Source organism: Sardina pilchardus, chromosome 9 (genome assembly GCF_963854185.1).
Source record: "Sardina pilchardus chromosome 9, fSarPil1.1, whole genome shotgun sequence".
NCBI lineage: Eukaryota > Metazoa > Chordata > Actinopteri > Clupeiformes > Clupeidae > Sardina > Sardina pilchardus.
Window position 1 is genome coordinate 8,310,447 of NC_085002.1, and position 20,000 is coordinate 8,330,446.

The following is a 20,000-nucleotide window of genomic DNA, read 5'->3' on the forward strand; positions in this document are numbered from 1 at the left end:
GAGAGAGAGAGAGAGAGAGAGGGAGAGAGAGGGGGAGAGAGGGGGAGAGAGAAAGAGAGAGAGGGGGGAGAAAGAAGGAGGGAAAGAGAGACCTATTCCAGTACCATGTGTGAGTGAGCATGTGTGCTCTGTCCTGTTCAGTCAAGTGTTTTAAAGAGAAAAACGGGAGAAATGAGACAGACACACTGCTACAGAGCGAGACAGTGAGAAAGTGACGAGTAGACATGACACAGAGAGAGAGAAAGAGGGAGAAAGAGAGAGAGGGAGGGAGGGAGGGAGAGAGTGAAAGGAAAGGAGAAATAAAACAAGGAGACCTGACGTCAGGCCTTGACTTGGCAGGACAATAACACTGGCATGCTCCGCCAACATTCCTGCCACCGGGCCGAGAAGCTGGAGGCCATGGGTGACAAAAAAAATAAATAAATAAATAAAAAACAAAAAAAACAGAAAGAAGCACGAGTCATCTGACCCTCTCCTTGCCAACGTGCCTTTCTGACACTTTATGAGGGAGACAATAAAAGGCCGATGCTAGTCTCTTTTACAAGCCAGATAATGCTCCTCCATGGCCACAGGCAGCCCAGTATATAAAAGCCCTGTGTGACCTTTCCCATCGCTTGTTCTGCTCTCCCGAGGGGAAACCAACTGTCCATGAAATGGGCATTTAGGGCTAATTAGCACTTCCATTATATCTCGATTGATACCTCCTGTGGATGCCTGCAGATGCTATGTGCTGATACGCGTTAACACCCACTATGCTATTGTTAGCTGGGAGAATGGAGTGCGAGTGATCGTGGAGAGAGCCACACCGCTCGGATGCGCTGAGAGAACCAGCAGCTCCCGCGGGACCTCCAGTCACACCTGCACCCACACAAGAGACCGGAGCAGGGCATCTCCCTCAGGCCAGCACCAACACCTCCCCTCAGCCCTCCTCCACACCTCCACCTCCACCTCCTCCTCCACACCTCCCCGACCAGCTCTCCTTCTGCCCTCGTGTAGGAGCCTGCTGTGCTGATACCGCTGCAAGCCGCCGGCTCAGTCAGTCTCTCTCTCACACACACACACACACACACACACACACACACACACACACACACACACACACACACACACACACACACACACACACACACACACACACACACACACACACACACACACACACACACACACAAACAACAAAGCTTTTTCCCCTTTTTCATGTCTGCCTTGTGTCGTGTTGGGCTCTCTCTCGACAGCATAAGCCCCACGGGCGGCCATTTTGTCTCATTTTGTCTGTCGGCTGGTGGCGGCGCGGTGAAGATGGCAGAGACGGGCGGTGTGCTCAGGGGCCTGTCTGTGTGTCTGTCTTCAGACAGCCCGGCTAAAAAACACAGCCCTCCGGCGGCAGGGGAGCCAGTGAACCGGGCCGAGCCAAGCGTGAGGTTAAACGGAGAAATAGCAAACTCATGTCGGGGAGTGCTGGGGCTAGTGGCACTAATGGCAGGCCTGAGAGAAGGAGAACACACGTATCGACTGGTTTAAGCCTTGGCACGCCATCAGGACTGGTCATATCAACACCAGCCTGGAGAGGGTGCAGTGTCATGGTCATGAATCTGCATCTCATGAGGTGGAATTGTTTGTGTGGATATTGTTTCTCTGTCCAAAAAAGCACTGGTGAGTGTGTGTGTAAAGAGTGTGTGTGAAGTCCGTAATGAGACACTGGTTTTACACTGATCCTGTAATTGACCAACACACTGGTAAAGTAGCACCACCAGCTGTTTGGTTCAGTGACCGCGGAAACTGTGTAGGTGGCTGTAGTGACCGCACGAGTAAAATAAATCCTGCTCCGTTTCGCCAACTTTAGTCTACTGAGAATGACCGATTCCACTGAGACTCAAGAACCTGCACTGGTCGTGAGGAAGTGTCCAGCTGATGTAGGGACAATGGGTCGGGGTCAGTATGGGTCAGCTGGGGATGGGTTCTGGTTAACTGGTTGGGCTGTGTGTGTGTGTGAGGTGAGCGTTACCTGGCGATGGTCCAGTCGGGCTCGATCTTGGATATGGTGGGGTCGTCGGTGTAGTTGAACTTGACCTCGGGGTTCCTGAGCTCGGCCGAGTTGATGTCCACCATCACGGGCGTTCCCCCAGAGTTCAGTCCGGCTGGGGTCACACACACTATCTCCCTGGAGGTGCGTCTGGAGAGCACACACACGCACCCACACACACACACACACACACACACACAGACACAGACACACACACACACAAAGAAAAACAGACATTAGAAATGTATGTCTCTAGGTGTCACAATGTTATTTACACAAACTTTCTACCAAAGGGATTTGTTAACAGATGCAACCAAAGCGGACTTTCTTATCGTAAAAGCAGCTAAAGAAGTGAAAGTTTCTTCTCCCTCTCCTGAAGCGTCGAGGAGGATGTCTTGGGGGTTGCATCAGAGGCATTATGACCGATCGCGCTGTCATCTCACGGATCTGCCAGTGAGCGTGGCGCTTTGAAGATGAGCGATTGAGATTTCTATCTGATGAAACCGCGGCTTCAAGAGCTGAAAGACGCCTTCTGCTCTCGAACGGCTTCTGTGTGCATGTGTGTGTGTGTGTGTGTGTGTGTGTGTGTGAGTGTGTGTGTATGTGTGTGTGTGTGTGTCTGTGTAACTCTGTAATCATGTGTATAGGGACGGCACAGAGAAAATAAGCATTTCACCAAAGAATAAATCTTTCATTGAGTGCTACATGCCAGTTCAATAGTGCTCTTACTGAATGCAGTCTCCTTGTACTGAGAAATAAAGGCATTTAAGTATACCGCTAGTCTTCAAAGACTGACAAAAAAACTGTGTGTGTGTGTGTGTGAGAGAGAGAGAACGAAAGAGAGAGAGAGAAAGAGAGTGTGTGTGTGTGTGTGTGTGTGTGTGTGTGATGTCTTCGCCAAATTCTCCCCTTCTCTCTTTCTTGGGCTGCGTTGCCACGGCAACTACTTTTCACAACACATGGCTGCGAACCCTGCAGAGGACTGTACATATTTTGACAAGGTTGTTGTCACAAGCACAAAGAACAAGGGTGAGAGAGAGAGAGAATGAGAACGAGAGAGAGAGAGAGAGAGAGAGAGAGAGAGAGGGAGAACAAGCAGTGGGAGAGGGACAAGAGGAGGAGGGGTGAAGAGAGAAGAGATGGAGAGAAAGAGAAAGAGACAGGTGGGAGGAATGGGGGGAGAGTAAGACAGGGGAGAAAAGAGTGAAAAGAGGGTGAAAAGGAAGGACGTGTGAGGAAAGGAGGGAGGAAGGGAAGGAGAGAGAGAGGGAGAGAGAGAGAGAGGCGAGTGTGCAGGTAGATAAGCCTGTGGAGAGATGTGAAGAGTGTGGAGAGTGGCGCTGTGCTTAGAACATGGTGGAGTGTTCTGGAACCGATGCGGAGGCTGAGCCATTGAACCCCGGCGCACAAAGAGATGAACCGTGGCACCATCTATCTGCGTCCTTTAGCGCCACGGAACCCTTCGCCAGCGCCACCGATGCCACCCCCTCTCTGCCCCCGATGCACCCCGGGAACGCGCTTGTGCTCACACCAGCCTGGCAAATCCCAGATAGGAGAGGCGACACAAAAAAATATGTATGTAAACGGTAACACACACCAACACACAAATCCGCTCGGGCTGTAGGAGGGGCGCCGTCGTCCCCCCTGCATCCACTCAAAGGCGCATTCAGAGGGCTCTCAAAAGCAGCGCCACACTTCACAGCATTTACATGTGTCACCGGGCGCCTGCAGACGCCGATATGGCACCGAGCTGGGGACCGCTTTACGCAACCAAGACCCCCGACACACACACACACACACACACACACACACACACACACACACACCAGAGAGAGAGAGAGAGAAAAAACCCCATCAAAGATTACACGGGCTAAGGTGTGAAAATCCAGCGGTGGCGGCGGAAAATTCTGCAAGTGCTTGCCGAGGCCAATCAAGTGGGATGCTTGAGGAGGCGGATGAGGCTTGACAGCAGGATAATTATTCCATTCTGTTCCTTCTCCCTCTCTCTCTCACTCTTTCACTCTCACTCTCTCTCTCTTTTTTTGAAGTGTTCGTTTCTGTTGCAACCTTAACCCAGAGACAGTCCCAAGGTGCTCCTTGAACAGCAGCGCTCACTAAGCCCTCTCCTGGTCCTTCCCCTGCTCTGTGTTGAGGTGTGTGCCATCTGCTCGCGTGTTCGTCTGCGTAGCCCAAGACAGCTGCACTGGAACGGGAGGCCCGAGCTGAACGACCGATCAGCAGTAGCACGAGATGGACCCCGGCGTCAGGTAGAGACCGCACGCGGACTCCAGACTCCAGCGAGGAACTGACTCCGGGGCAAGTGACCGGCGTCGCTAACCTTTTTCGTGCCGCTAAAGAACGTGAACCAAGCTAGCGCCCTTATCGGGGGAGATATCGGCGGACTCACCTCTCAAAGTTGCAGGGGTTCAGGCCGATCTTGACCGCCACGGCGCTGCCGGCGTTGAGGTGGATGCCGTGGATGGTGATGCGCGTTCCTCCCGACACGGGCCCGAAGGACGGCGACACCCGCGTGAAGTACGGCGACTAGGGGGAGGAAGAGCGGGGGAGGAAGAGGAAGAACAAGAAGAGGAGGAGAGGTCATTTTCACAGAGCTGTTGGTTAGAGTCCCATCAACAACACATCTTCCATCAATGTACACACTCCTCGGCGGTGTCAAGGGGGTGAAAAAGGTGATATATCCACACCCTGGCTGTACCATATTCAGCACCAGCACATATGAATAATACATTTGCTGTAATAAATAGCACTATACATATAAATAAACCGCACAATTAATAATTCATTTGTGCGTTTGTGACTGAAGAGTTCATTCAACCACTTCACACTGGAGGACTGTGGAGTGTGTGTGTGTCTATGATAGCAGCGGTCTGGTTGGACTTACCACGAAGGTGAAGGGCTTGGGGGAGATGGCCCGGTACTCTGGCTGGCAGTCGCGCACACACACCTCCACGTTGGCCTTCTGCTCAGGGTGCCCTGTGGCATCCGCCAGGCGGCACACGATCCTACGAGAGGAGAGGGACGGAGAGATGGGGATAGGGATAGGTTGGAAGAGATGGAGGGAGAGGATGATAGGGAGGGGAGAGAGAGAGAGAGAGAGAGAGAGAGAGAGAGCAGGAAGTAGAGAGATGAACAGTTACAGAAGAGCCAAAGAGACAGAGAGTGAGAGTGTGTGTGTGAGCGAGAGGGAATGAGTGAGAGAAAGAGAGAAAAAAGAGAAAAAAGAGAGAGAAAACCATCATTATCGCTCCTCCGAAATCAATCTCCTCATAAGGATTGAAAGTGACCGCGTGTACACATAAGGGAGCCGTGTCCCTGGCTGCCCCCCCCCTCCGTGCCCAAGCCCCAGTCTTAATCAAGCCATGTGGGCGGAGGGGGAGCGGAGCGCCAGTCCCCTGTCTGTGGGAATGAAGAGATTAGAGTTGATTACACACACACACACACACACACACACACACACACACACGCTGCACTGCTGCACTGCTGCTGCTGCTGCTGCTGCTGGGGCCACAGGGCCTCTGAGGGCCAAGAGGAAAAGCCATTTCACAAGCCACTGGATGAGGATGAGCAGGGGACACACCAGGGCGCTCAGTGCCCATCCTGTGTGTGTGTGTGTGTGTGTGTGTGTGTGTGTGTGTGTGTGTGTGTGTGTGTGTGTGTGTGTGTGTGTGTGTGTGTGTGTGTGTGTTGTGTGTGTGTGTGTGTGTGTGTGTGTGTGTCCTTGTGGACTTGTGGTCAACCACACCCACACACAAACACACTTTGAAAGATCCTTGGATCCAGATATACAGTAAGTAGTAGAAACTCTTTAATGCACTTTCAATTCTTTATCTCACACAGCTCAACCACACCAAACACACACACACACACACCACACACACATAAACACACCATCCCTAGTGTGGACACACAAACACTCTCTCTCACACACACACACACACACACACACATATACTCCATCTCCACAGAGGCTGGGTCGCCTTCATGTTTCACAGCGGGCAGACACAACGGTCTCTTAATTAGTCCCGTGTGCGTGAGCCAGAGATGGGAGTAAGTCACACATATGCAAGTCTCAAGCAAGTCTCAAGTCTTAATCTTCAAGTCTCAAGCAAGTCCCAAGTCGTTTTTGTGAGGGTCGAGTCAAGTCAAGTCAAGTCATAGCTTAGGTCGAGTCAAGTCAAGTCAAGTCATAGCTTAGGTCAAGCAAGTCACAAGTCAAGTCGTATAATAAGCTGGAAGACAACCGTCTTAAAACTTGAAGAGACGGCCCTCCTTTGCACAAAAGGGCTAACAAATAGAAGAAGGGGATATAAGGCTAAAGAATAATTATAAATGCTCACTAGGACCAGCAGGATCAGAATAAATAGGAACGACTACAGGGCCTGTGGGGTATACTACGAATCTCGCTGAACATAACCAAGCTTTCTTAGGATAACCTGGATTGCTAAAAACGAAAGTCGCAATCAGAGTTGAGTGGTACTACGAAACTCACTCACGGATGAATTTATCAAACTAGGCTTTCAGCTCAGATATGTGCGCGTTCTCGTGGTTGGGGTGACTTTGACCAATCGGGAAACGTGGAGACGCACAAGACAGCCTCGGTTAACCAACGATTACTTCCGCATTTATGAGCGGCAGAGAAATCTAGGGTGGTATTTTTTAGTGTCTAACCCATAACATCAAAAAATCGATGGTCATCAAATGTTGCATGGTATACACGTCCATAGTAGTGACATATTTGCTCGCGCAACATAGTTAAAAGCGCCGTCGAGATTCAAAATGTTTGCAGAGGCGTGGCTGAACCTGTTCGAAGTTTGACAGATTAGCACACGTGAGATAACTTCGTTTTTCAAGATAATGGATTGGTTAGAATTGATCAGAGGGCGGTGATTTTTCACGATTTGAGCTATAACTAAGCACATAACCTGCTCCCGACCAGGTTTGGTTGCGAGCATAAGATACCATGGTGATACAGCGACGCTGAAACAAATCCACTTTCGTATGACAGCATACCCTGGCTTTGAGCGCAACATACCTCGCTAACCCACTAATCGAGATTCGTAGTATACCCCACTGGTGTACCAAATTACCAGACAGAGTAAACACGGTAGTTTATCATGGGAACAGCAGCAAACCACTTCCTTTTATTTACAACCATTTTTTCGATATGTTGCAAAAGACAAAAGATTTTTTATGTGTTGCAAAAGACAAAAGACAAAGAAGTGCAAGAAGGAATGAAATTGAACAAATACAACTTCTATGTCCACTACTCCTTCAAAAAGGCCTCGCTCTCTCATACTGTATGTTGTGAATGTGTGTGTGTGTGTGTGAGGGGGAGAGAGAGAGAGGGTGTGTGTGTGTGTGTGTGTGTGTGTGTGTGTGTGTGTGAGTGAGAGAGAGAGAGAGAGAGTGTGTATGTGTGTTTAGCTCATGTTTTCATTGCATAATATTCCATTAAAGGGACACTTCACCGATTAGCATTAAGCTTTGCATCTTTAGAAAACCAGTCATGTTTTTGAATGGGCATGCATTGACTGCCTTGAGATGGGAGAAATACAGATTTCAATGTTGGACTTCCTGCTCTCAATGACGTAAAAATCATCATTTTACATCATTGAAAGCAGGAAGTCCTATTCATGGGTTTCAATGAAATCCGTATTTCTCCCATCTCAAGGCAAACTGAGGGAATGATGCACGACCATTCAAAAACATGACTGGTTTTCTAAAGATACAAAGCTTAATGCTAATTGGTGAAGTGTCCCTTTAATAAATACCATATGGAAATGAAATGGAGACACTTCTATGTTAGGCTACTACGATTTACTCTTGAAAGTGGCCCATTTCTTATTTATGTCATACATCTCTCATATACTTATACATACATTTACAGTAATAGGGTTTATGCATGTTGTTTGGCTGTTATACTTTATGATTTAACAAAAAATAAAGCAGCTAGCACTAACAAACTAACAGCTACATTTATGTGGTAGACCAGGGATCATCTAACCTGACTTTCGCCAGATCCTGTAGTTCGCTGTCTGCTTCACACAAGGATCTGGGACTTCTCGATAGGAGATGTATTTCTGAAGGCGGGTCCTTGTAAAACATCCTCGCATGTGATTCGATAAACCACTTGCCTGTTATCTTGAATGACGTGTTAGGCTTCTTCAAGCTCTTGCCAAACCCGGTCGGAAGAAGAGTAAAAACATCCTTGCCACCAATAAATGTCTTCAAAACTATTCTCTGTTAATCTTTTAAAGAATGAATACTCGATAGATTCGACAAAACGGTTGAAATAGCAGAATCATTGTCAGCACAAGACTCCTCGCTGCGTGCCGCCATTGTTATTTGAATCAAACACTCGCTTCGGCGCTCCTGATTGGTTGCTTATTTTTTGATCACTGGCCCAGGGGTTTGGATTGCCCTCGCGTCCAGACCCTTGTGTGGAGCTCAGCGAAACGCCTCTGGTGGAGCATGGCGGAACTACAAGGGTCTGGCGAGAGTCAGGCTAGGGATCATCACCATCAGAGGGCCAAATGTGGCTGCGCACTTTCGCACATCTGACATGAGAGAAGCTACAAAATAATGAATAAAAATTAAATGTATATAACATACAGTATTTTATTTGTTTCATGCTCAAATGCATTTTTAATAGGCCTACATTTCCTAACGACAAATACTAGTATTTTCCAGCCACATGAGTGAAAAGTATTAATTTCAGTGCAAAGGGCTCACATAAATCACCATTCAATGATAGCACAAAACTGAAAACCAGTTAGCGCAACATAGCCTCATATTCAATGCATTTGCTGTATGCTCCCGCTCCATTTTTAAGAATGTATCATTCCTAACGTCCATGGTGAGAGTACACTCTCATCCAACGCAAAGAAGTAGCCTACTTGCATGCATGATTTGTCTCAGCTTCCCCTCGACATTATCGAGAATGTCAACAATTATGCGTCGGGACAAAGACCGTTTCGAAGTTTTTATCTCCACCAATGAGGTTAGGCCTATGTTTTTATCGGGGTTTGTCTGTATATGTTTGTTTGTTCGCAAGATAACTCAAAAAGTTATGGATGGATGCAAGAGGAGGTGATGTGTTCGCTTGGAGGAAGTTTGCGCACTCTGAGTGATTTTCGGATACCGTATTTCAGTCAAATTGTCTGTTATTTGATAGGCGGGATCAATGTGAAACTAAGTCAACATGATAAAACTCAATGTGATGCAAACAGTATAAGCTCTTGTCACGTTTGACTGATGGAGATGGGGTGTTAGCTGCCAGCTAACGTTAGATTAAAAATAATGTGAAATATGTGAGACATTTCTTACTTTTCTTTGTGTAGTCGGAAATGGCGGATACAATTTGACGTGGTGCTGGATGTGTCGGATATTTTTGCGCTGCACACCTTCCACTCGGCGAATCGTTTCTTTTGTTGAGTTGAATAGTCTTTAAATCCAAATGTTATGATTTGGGGAACTGGTAACAGCTCCCATCTTCTAAACCCCGACCGCTCTAGCCTACTGTAGATGGCGGGCGCGTCACCTAGCACCTAGTAGAGAGGTTGCCAGGTTCGCCCACATGCAACACGAAATATCCAATCGAAAATAGTTTTAGTATTATTATTCACCAATTAACCAAGACAGCAATGACTTGCCGAGTCATTGCATGCAAGTCTAAGTCAAGTCTCAAGTCATGAGTAGCAAGTCCAAGTCAAGTCAAGTCTTTTCTCACTGTTGATCAAGCAAGTCACAAGTCCTCAATCTGGCGACTTAAGTCTGACTCGAGTCAAGTCACTAGACTCGAGTCCCCCATCTCTGGCGTGAGCGAGAGCTGGCAGGCGGCGCGCTCGGTGATTGAGGGTCGACGTCCATCCCTCTCATAACACCGCTGACCGCACCTCCCCACGCCTCCCGTGAGTCATAGACCCCCCTCTGCCTAGCTGCAGGTGTCCACGGCAACTGAGGCTGCTGTGGCGATGCTGCTATGACGGCATGTCCGGTGTGCCGGTCACTCTTACTCACTCCAATCACACACACTCGTCTAGTGGCACAGCAGCACAGAGACAGAGATCTCATAGCCTACGTGTAGATCACTAAAATGAGAGTGTGTACTGTTCTACAGAGGAACCCTTACAGAACAGGGGGGTTGTCCCCGCCCTTGTGTGTGTCTGATGCAGGGTGTGTTTGGGGACGTGACAGTGTGAGACATGTCGCCTGTGACTGGGGCTGGCAGCGTGGGGGGGTGAAGGTCTGGCGAGAGATCATCGGGGGAGGGGGGCAGCCTCTCTGTCCAGCCCTGGGGGCCACACCATCTTAGTGACCAGAGCTTCTGCAGCTATAGGCGGCTGACCACAAGGATGTGTCGCCAGGGCAACAGCGACAGCAAGGTTATGGAACGACACGTATAGAAACCCATTCAAAGCGGCACACAACGGAGAGAAAACAGGACTCACTGTTCAGCACTGATGTACTCCTCCTCAATAGGTGTGCAGATGACCTTGCCGATGCGGACCTTGTTGGCGATGTCGCTGAACTGCAGGCCCAGGTTCTCCCCGATGATGGTCAGCCTGGTGCCGCCCTGCCTCGGCCCCGTCTCTGGAAACAGCTGATGACGACAAGGAGGGGCAAAGAGAGGGAGGGTTTTATTTTCATTTAAAAAACGTTCTTTTTATTTGCTAGACATATGCCCATCCCGAGACAGACAACATGTCAATTCCTCAGACTGAAAAGGAAACACAAGCATCCCGGGCTCCTGTTGCACATGCTAAGAGCGGTGTGCTCACTTGAGCATTTGTATTGAGTATATACATGTGACACATTAGGCCATTACTGTCATGCAGGGATCAGTACAAGTGTGAGTGGTGATGGAGAAACACAGGCGAGCGGAGAGAGTGATTAGACCAGTCATTCTGACAGAAGAAAGAGAAGAAAGAGAACAGAGAGAGAGAGAGAGAGAGAGAGAGAGAGAGAGAGAGAGAGAGAGAGAGAGAGAGAGAGAGAGAGAGAGTGTCTGGAGGAGACATAGACCACACACGTGAGGGAGCGAAAATAAAAAAAAAATGGAGGAGGGGGCAAGACAGAGGGGGGGAGAGTGAGAGAGAGAAAAACTGAGAGACAGGAAAGTGTTATCACACGATGGACAGCATGCACACACACACACACATACACACAGACACACACACACACACACACAGCACAGTGCCGCGAGAAGGGAGGAGAGGTGCGAGAAAGGGAGAGAGAGAGAGAGAGAGAGAGAGAGAGAGAGAGAGAGAGAGAGAGAGAGGGAGAGGGGGAGATAGCTACAGAGAGGCAAAAGGGGTGCAGAGGAGGGTGGACACGGTTGATTGGCTGTAAACACACATGCAAACGCCTCTAATTGGTTTCAAAGGGGAAAGCCTGATGAACTCCCTGCCCCACAGAGAGAGAGAGAGAGAGAGAGAAAGGTGGAACAGGGCCATGGATAGGATAGAAGGATAGAGAAGGCACACATGCAGATAGAAAGTGTGAGCACCTGCAAAGGTTATGAAGGTACTGTACTTCCTCTAGTGTACGATTTTAAAGGTTATTAAGACTTTGCCGTACTTTCTCTGGTGTGCGTTTTTAAAGGTTATTAAGACTTTGCCGGTATGGTTTGCCTGTACTAAATAAGGCCTAAGGGGAGACCACTGTGCTCATTCTGCACACTTCGATAGACTTAAGACAGGAGCACATTCCAGTTCATCAGTCATCTGTCCCCATTGAAAGGCAGAAGCTTGAAGGTCACTGTAAGCCATCTTCCCCTGACGGCAGAGCAGAGGCATTGACAGCCTGTGCTTTTGTGCTGTCCAGCTCTTCTCTCCAGATGGACCTGGCAACAGCCCTCCGTCCACACTCACACACTTAGTGACCTCCACCACTCTATAAACACTTTACAGATCTCTACTTCAGACACACACACACACACACACACACACACACACACACACACACACACACACAGACAGACAAAGACACAGACACACACTTTATGCGTCAGATCCTCAATTGGTTTGTGTGTAAGTGCCAAATGGATTAAAAATGCAGAGTGAAGAAATAATAAGGCCTGACAGTAGAGACAGGAAGAGCAACAGAAAAGAACAAAAAAGACAACACACACAAATACACACACACACACACATTTCAACAAACACTCGCTCTGATGAAATTATCAGCTAATCCACTCGACTAATGAACTTCCACACAGAAGAGTTGATGGCCCACACAATGAGTGACAGACTGTGAAACAGCAAGAGAGAGAGAGAGAGAGAGAGAGAGAGAGAGAGAGAGAGAGAGAGAGAGAGAGAGAGAGAAAGAGAAAAGAAGAATAAAGAGTTTAATTTGTGGGAGATGAAGGGCATGGGAGAAAAGGGGATTCATTTGTGGAATATTATGGGAATTAATATTCAATTTGTGCGAAGCGAGACAGGTTTCTGGTGAACAAAGGAGAGAAACCGAGTTAAACCAACAGCTGGGGATTCTTCTGACAGTGGGTTCACAAGTCTTCACTTGGGTGAGAACATCCCTCCCCCAACACACACACACACACACACACACACACACAATAGCATCTCCACACAAGTCTTGACACTATCCATCTGTCAGTTCTTATCACCTACTCCTCCTCACTTTTTCCATTGTCTCTTTCTCTGTTGTTCGTCTGATTTTACCTTAATTCATCCATCCCCCATGACATGGTCACGTCACATCGGACACACACACGTGTACGGATACACACCCAAACGCACACATACTAGCAAGTACCCACACCCAGACACACTTGCAGACACAAACATACAGTACGAAAAAGTGAAATGAATAAAAATAAAACTAAGTGTGAGGTGGGGGAGAGAGCATGTGTGTAAGTGTGTGTGTGTGTGTGTGTGTGTGTCTGTATGGGAGAGAGAGAGAGAGAGAGAGAGAGAGAGAGAGAGAGAGAGAGAGAGAGAGAGAGAGAGAGAAAGCGAGAGAGAGAGAGAGCGAGAAAGAGAGAGAAAGAGAAAGAAAGAGAGAGAGGGTGAGACAAAGGATTTATCTGTGTGCCAGTGCCCCAGTTCTGCGGTATCTGCACTTAGCGCTGCAACAGAGGCGTCTGTCAGAGAGGCGATGGGATTGGGGGCCTGAGGAAGACTGATCCCTCTCCCCCCGCAGCTCACTCACACACACTCACACACGCGCAAATTAGCGCCGCTGCCACCGCCACCACACTAAATGAATGCAGCCACAGTCAGTCAAACTGCACAAGCTATCACTGCTGTGCGCACACACACACACACACACACACACACACACACACACACACACACACAGATTACTGCTGCAATCAAGGGCCAAGCGCAACACAGAAATGTGTGCTTAAGATGCTCCTTGGCTTTTGCGATGAGGGTCTCGGGCACTGGCTTGCTGCTTTGTGTGTGTGTATGTGTGCATGTGTGTGTGTGTGTGTGTGTGTGTTTGTGTGTAGGATGAAGAGAGCTTAGCTGACGCTTGTCGGCTTGTGGGACAGGCAAGCAAGAAGATTTGTTTGTCAGTGTTTGCCTAGGAGAGCTGTTGCCGCTCTGATATGTCAGCTCACTCCCTCCCTCTCTCTCTCTCTGTGTGTGTGTGTGTGTGTGTGTGTGTGTGTGTGAGTGTGTGTAACAGATAGTGCGAGTGTGACTGAGTAGAGCTGCCATGCCCATGACACTGTGTTTTGACGTTTCTCCGTATGTGTGTGCCCCTATATGTGCAAGTGTGCCGCAGTGTCTCATGATGACCTGACATTTCCTCTGTGGGTGTGCGGCTCTACATATGTGCTTGTGTGTGTGTACAGTATGTGTGTGTGTGTGTGTGTGTGTGTGAGAGAGACAGAGAGAGAGAGAGAGAGAGAGTGTGACTGGCAGACATGTAGCGGCACGTTTGTCAGGGAAGGTGAGGCCCAGAGGTTTGGCCCTGACCCCAGCCTCTGCCTGACAGCCGTCACCTGGCAACTGTTACCTGTGGCGATAGATGGACCCCATACCTACCCAGCTAAGAGGCTGTCACTCCACTGTTGCACCCGTGCACTTGCACTCCACCATTCGTGCTTACACACACACACACACACACACACACACACACACACACACACACACACACACACACACACACACGCATATATAACACATGCATCAGTGCATATACACTATACCATACACACACACGAAATGCAAATGCAGGACTAAATGGGATGTGACATGCTTTCTAAGTGACAGCTGCTGTCTGAAGTCCAGCTAAAAGTGACTGCGGTGGCATAACACACACAAACACACATCTTGGACACACTTGCACACACGGATACACACACACACACATATTGCCTTGCACTCACGGACACACACACACACACACATCTTGGACACACTTACACACACACACAAACAAACACATATCTTGGACACACACACGGACACACACACACACACACACACACACACACACACACACACACACACACACACACACACACACACACACACACACACACACACACACACACACACACACACACACACACACACACACACGGTGGTGGCCACCTTCACCTCTAATCCTGTCACTAGTACTCAGTGTTCTCCTCCAGACCCTCTCCTCTCCAGCGGCTCCATCTGGGCCTGTCACTCTGGCTCTCCTCCCTCCTGGCTTGTCTCTCTCTCTTCATCCCCCTGTTTTCATTTCCTCCTTCTTTCCTCTCCTTTTCCATCTCTTCCTCTCATCTTTTCTTATTCACTCACTCCCCCTCCTTCTTCTCTTCTTCTCCTCCTGTCCTCCTCTCTTCCCTGTCTCTGAATCTCTCCCTCTTAGCTTGTCTAATTCACTCACTTTTCACTCTCTTTTTCTTCCTTCCTGTCTTTTTCTCCCTCCTTCTCTACCTTCCCCTTTTCTATCTCCCTCCTCTCTCTATCCCTCCCTCCCCCACTCCATTACTTCGCTGCCACGCAACTCTTCCTCTCTCGTGCTCTCCTCCATTGCTGTCACCTGCTAATCCCTTTCTCATGTCAATCATCATCACTTAAACACACACACACACACACACACACACGCACACACATGTGTATTCTCTAATGTTCTGCATCACATAACATTACACACATTTAAAAAATCCTTACAAGGTGATTACGTGACCAACATGTCTCTGTGTGTGTGCATCTGTGTGTGTGCGTGTGTGCGTGTGTGTGTGTCTGTGTGTGCATCTGTGTGTGTGCGTGTGTGCGTGTGTGTGTGTCTGTGTGTGCATCTTAGTGTGTGTGCTCGCGCCTTTCACCTTGGTAAGGGCAAATGCATGTGTGAGTGCAAATTGGCACATATGGGAATCTGTGAACTTGCATGTGAACTTCTCACCTTGGTGTTAGTGTTGGTGAGTATGTGTGTGTTGGAGTGTGTGTGTGTGTGTGTGTGTGGGGGGGGGGGGGGGTGCGCGCGCACGTGTGTGAGCAAGCTGGTATGTGCATCTGAACAAGTGCACTAGTGTGCTCTAGTGTGTTCTGGCATGTGAGGGCATGTGTGTGTGTGTGTGTGTGTGTGTGTGTGTGTGTGTGTGTGTGTGTGTGTGTGTGTGTGTGTGCCTACCTTGGTGATGCGCGGGTGCATGCAGCGGCTGTTGCCGGTGGTGGCGTGCATCCAGGTGTGCTCGGGCGCGCTGCACTCCTGCCGCAGAGAGCACTTGCGCTCCTGCACGCACCAGCCGCACTCAAAGTGAGGGTCCGCCTTCAGACACATGCCACAGCTGTCCCTCAGCGCCGGACACTTGTACAGGTGAGCTGCAGAGAGAGGGGGAGGGGGAGAGAAACTGTGTTATTTGTAACCCTAGCTTTGGCAACACTGTACCAGTAACAGTAACACTCATGCTAATAAAGCTCCTTTGAATTTGAGAGAGAGAGAGAGAGAGAGAGAGAGAAAGTGGGTGAGAGGGGGAGAAAGAGAGAGAGAAAGAAGACAATGTGCAAGTGTGAGAGGGAGATGGATAGAATGGAGGGTGGAAGAGAGTGAATAATAGAGGGAGACAGAGAAGGAGAGAAAGAGAGGGAGAGAAAGGAGAGAAAGAGAGATGATGAGATGAAACGGTGAATGAATGAGAGGAAGAGAGTGAGATAGAGGAGACAGGAGAGGGTGAGAGAGAGGGAAAGAGAAGGGGATGAGGAGAGGAGGGAGAGAGTGAGACATCAGGGAGGAGGGGGAGGAGAAAGAAGAAAACAGAAAACAGAAAACAGAAAGAAAATAAAATAAGAAAAGACAGCAAATGATCAAGTCTGTGAGAAAACATTGGGAGATGCCATTTTCTTGCTCAATGTGCTGCTGCACCAAAACAACATGTTCATCTGAAACAGCCTCTGATTACTTCTTATTATGCCACGCTGTGATTACAATAGCAACGGGCTCACTCACTGCCATGGGAACTGTGCTCAAACTCCTCCAGTGTGGAGGCTTCTTTTACATAACAGTCACCGACACACACCAACACACACCAACACACACCAACACACACCAACAGACACCACTCACCTTTGATGTTAAAGGGGTTGTCGATGACAAAGTTGCCGTTCCACACCACGGAGAGATCCACTGGCAGGTCACTGATGTCATTCCCCTCGTAATTATACTGTGAAAGGAAGACACGGGATTATTAATAACATATAGGATTACCTTATCGTATGCAGCATGTGTTGGGGGGAGTGGATTAGCTGAGATTATTCAATCATACACTTTGTTTATTGTGGAGCAAATATAATATAATTTATTTGGCAAATGATCATGGGATTCAGGGTTGGGCTAATCGACATTGTGAGTGTGTATACTGTACTTATGTGTTTGTGTTTGTGTTTGTGCTTGTGTTTGTGTTTGTGTGTGTGTGTGAGAGAGAAGGAAAGAAAGAGAGAAAGTGTGTGTGTGTGTGTGTGTGTGTGTGCATGTGTGTGTGAGAGAGAGTGTAGAACGAGAGATGTTTTGATAGGTTGTTGTGTAAGGCTGTGCAATATGACCAGTGGCAAGGGACGCAAAGGCTGATAAGGATGGAGGAGCTCAGATAACATGCAATAACCTCTCCTCCACAAGTAACACACACACACACACACACTTATTCCCCCTTTAGTCTCATACTCACTCTTTACACACACACACTTATTCCCTCTTTAGCCTCATACTCACTCTTTACACAAACACACTTCTTTAGCCTCATACTCACTTTTTACACACACACACACTTTCTCTCTCTCTTTCTTTCTCTCTCTCTCCCTCTCTCTCTCTCACACACACACACACACACTCTTTCTCTCTCTCTCTCGCTCACACAGCTCACGAGAGCAGTATGCCAGTGGACCAGTGAGCCTAATTGACTAATTAGTCCCCAGTATTAGCTGGCCCCTGGGGCTACGCCCTGAGCTCTACAGGCTACCATTCATCAGGGTGGACGGTCGGTGAGGGCACTTTATCCAGCACCCACCTCCAAACACACACACACACAGACACACACATTCACACACACACACACACACACACACACACACAACTTTCTGCATGGCCCCAAGGCTTGAGAGAGTGCGGAATGTGAACAATCACACATGGATTCCGAGCAGGGATGTGTGTGTGTGTGTGTGTGTGTGTGTGTGTGTGTGTGTGTGTGTGTGTGTGTCTGTGTGTGTGTGTGTGTGTGTGTGTGTGTGTGTGTGTTCTGTGCTCTGCTGCAATGGTGTTGTTTCCTCTCCCTTTCTTATTCTGTCTCTTTTCCCTCTGTGTCTTTTTTCTTTTCCCGCAAGTCTCACTCCGTCTACACGTCTGTTGTATTATTCACGCTGGCACATATTTCATTTATTTTGTTCAGGGAGGGGGGGGGGGGGGGGGTATCGGTGGGGGAGTAGGGGGGTGGGGGGGTTACAGACAGCCGAGTCTCGGAGCAAACTTTCAAGTGGTGAGGAGGGCTGCCAAGGCTCGCCGGCCACAGAGCCAGGGGTGGACCAGAGCTCACACAGCTTTTTTTCTCTACTCTAGGAGAACATGACACACAGGACCTGAGGAGTGAACAGAGGGGAAAAAGTGTGTGTGTGGGTGGAGGAGGGAGGGAGAGAGAGAGAGAGAGAGAGAGAGAGAGAATAGGGAGAGAAGGGGAAAGAGAGAGAGGGGGAGTGGGGGCGAAGGAAAGAGGGAGCGAGGAAGACAGACAAGACAGACAATTGTGAATGAGTGTGTGGAGAGTATTAATTTACACATGAAATAAGTGGCAGGCTTTTGGGTGCGGGAGGCACGGGTGGGCAGTAAGTGAAATTGGCATTTTCAATTTGCTCCGTGACACGTCTGCTACAGGCCCTTCCTATCCTCCCCGAGCAGGCCTCGGCAAGCGCCAACCCACACACACACACACACACACACACACACACACACACACACACACACACACACACACACACACACCGCTGCATGCTCAGGCGGTTTAAGAGACTCCACACATTGCAGCACGCAGAGGCACTTTGTCAGAGCTCATCCTGAAGCCCATACTTCAACCTCTCACCATTACGGTCCTGCAAATACCACGAGTGCGCTCACAATGACCCTGGCACCTCCGTCTACAACATCATCTGCCTTCAGGTGTGTTAAAGAGGTACAGTCTGTGTGCCTTCAGGTGTGTTAAAGAGGTACAGTATGTGTGCCTTCAGGAGTGTTAAAGAGGTACAGTATGTGTGCCTTCAGGTGTGTTAAAGAAGTGTGTGTGCCTTCAGGTGTGTTAAAGAGGTACAGTATGTGTGCCTTCAGGTGTGTTAAAGAGGTACAGTCTGTGTGCCTTCAGGTGTGTTAAAAACGTACTGTACGTGTGCTAAAATGATGCACAGCAGTGTTCTATTAAGAAATGAGTAACAGTAGCCTGACATGTCAAGGTGGGTATCCTTGTGCAGTTGGTCAGATTTGACTGAGTTTGTGATTGGTCAACACTGAATAGGAAGGGAGGGATCCCGTGGCGATATGCTGGACATGGGTGACCCCATAATAAGAATCCAGATGGAATTGATGGATTCTACCTGCCTTAACACTAATAATGCTTAAATGTTTACAGACAATCAAATCGCTTCAAGTTCCACAGACAATAGACACACAGGTACATTTGTCTTTTAGCTTATTGCTCCATTCAATGTAAAGCCAGAGTGTGCCAAGTGAACGGGACGGGAGCAGATCTGAGATCAGTGGTAATGAGGTGTGTCCTGTTAGGCGGAATGGCAACATTAACATGCGCCGCCGCCGTGCCTCTGATGGACGCCACTGTACTGAGGGGACGCGTCTTGACACCAGCCGTGCTGCACTACTGCCTGTTCTGCTCCACAAACAGTGCTCCTCCACTCCACCCTCACACACAACTACACACAGTCCATCACATGCAGCACACAGTCATTAACGGTGGATTAGACGTGTACCGTAATATCCCGACTATTAGCCGCGGCTTATACATTGATTTTGCAAAATGTCTTCAGCTATGAGGTTAATACACAGGGACAGTTAATATGGTATTAATATGGTTTTGTTTCTTTTAACTTGCATAAAACACTGTCCTGCCTGCGGCTTATACACAATGCGGCTTATATGCGGGAAATTACTGTAGAAGCCGCAGGACAGTGCTTTATGCAAGTTAAAAGAAACAAAACGATATTAATACCATGTTAACTGTCCCTATGTACTAACTATGTATTAACATCATAGCAGAAGACATTTTGTCAAAATCAATGTATAAGCCGCGGCTAATAGTCGGGAAATTACGGTAGGCCAAAATGCTCCTTCACATATGCCTGGCATATGACACCTTACAACAGGTGTCTTAGAAAAAGACGTTTTAGAATCCAAAAAACAAAAGTACAACAAATGTCATTGACTCATCTATCATAATCATTTGTTTGTAGATCTCTCTGTTTTCAATCATCCAGCTCTCCAGATAAGGTAGGGAAGTGTT

At 48.4% G+C, this 20,000-nt stretch overlaps 1 protein-coding gene across 1 annotated transcript in view; it reads right to left on the reverse strand.

Moving 5' to 3' along the window:
* The window catches only part of plxna1b (plexin A1b), a 198,971-nt gene that overhangs the window by 32,475 nt on the left and 146,496 nt on the right, over positions 1 to 20,000 (reverse strand). Inside the window, 6 exon segments of the mRNA XM_062545585.1 lie at positions 2,006 to 2,173; positions 4,431 to 4,567; positions 4,926 to 5,046; positions 10,495 to 10,646; positions 15,644 to 15,834; positions 16,577 to 16,673. Of these exon segments, the coding sequence (XP_062401569.1) occupies positions 2,006 to 2,173; positions 4,431 to 4,567; positions 4,926 to 5,046; positions 10,495 to 10,646; positions 15,644 to 15,834; positions 16,577 to 16,673 (866 nt within the window).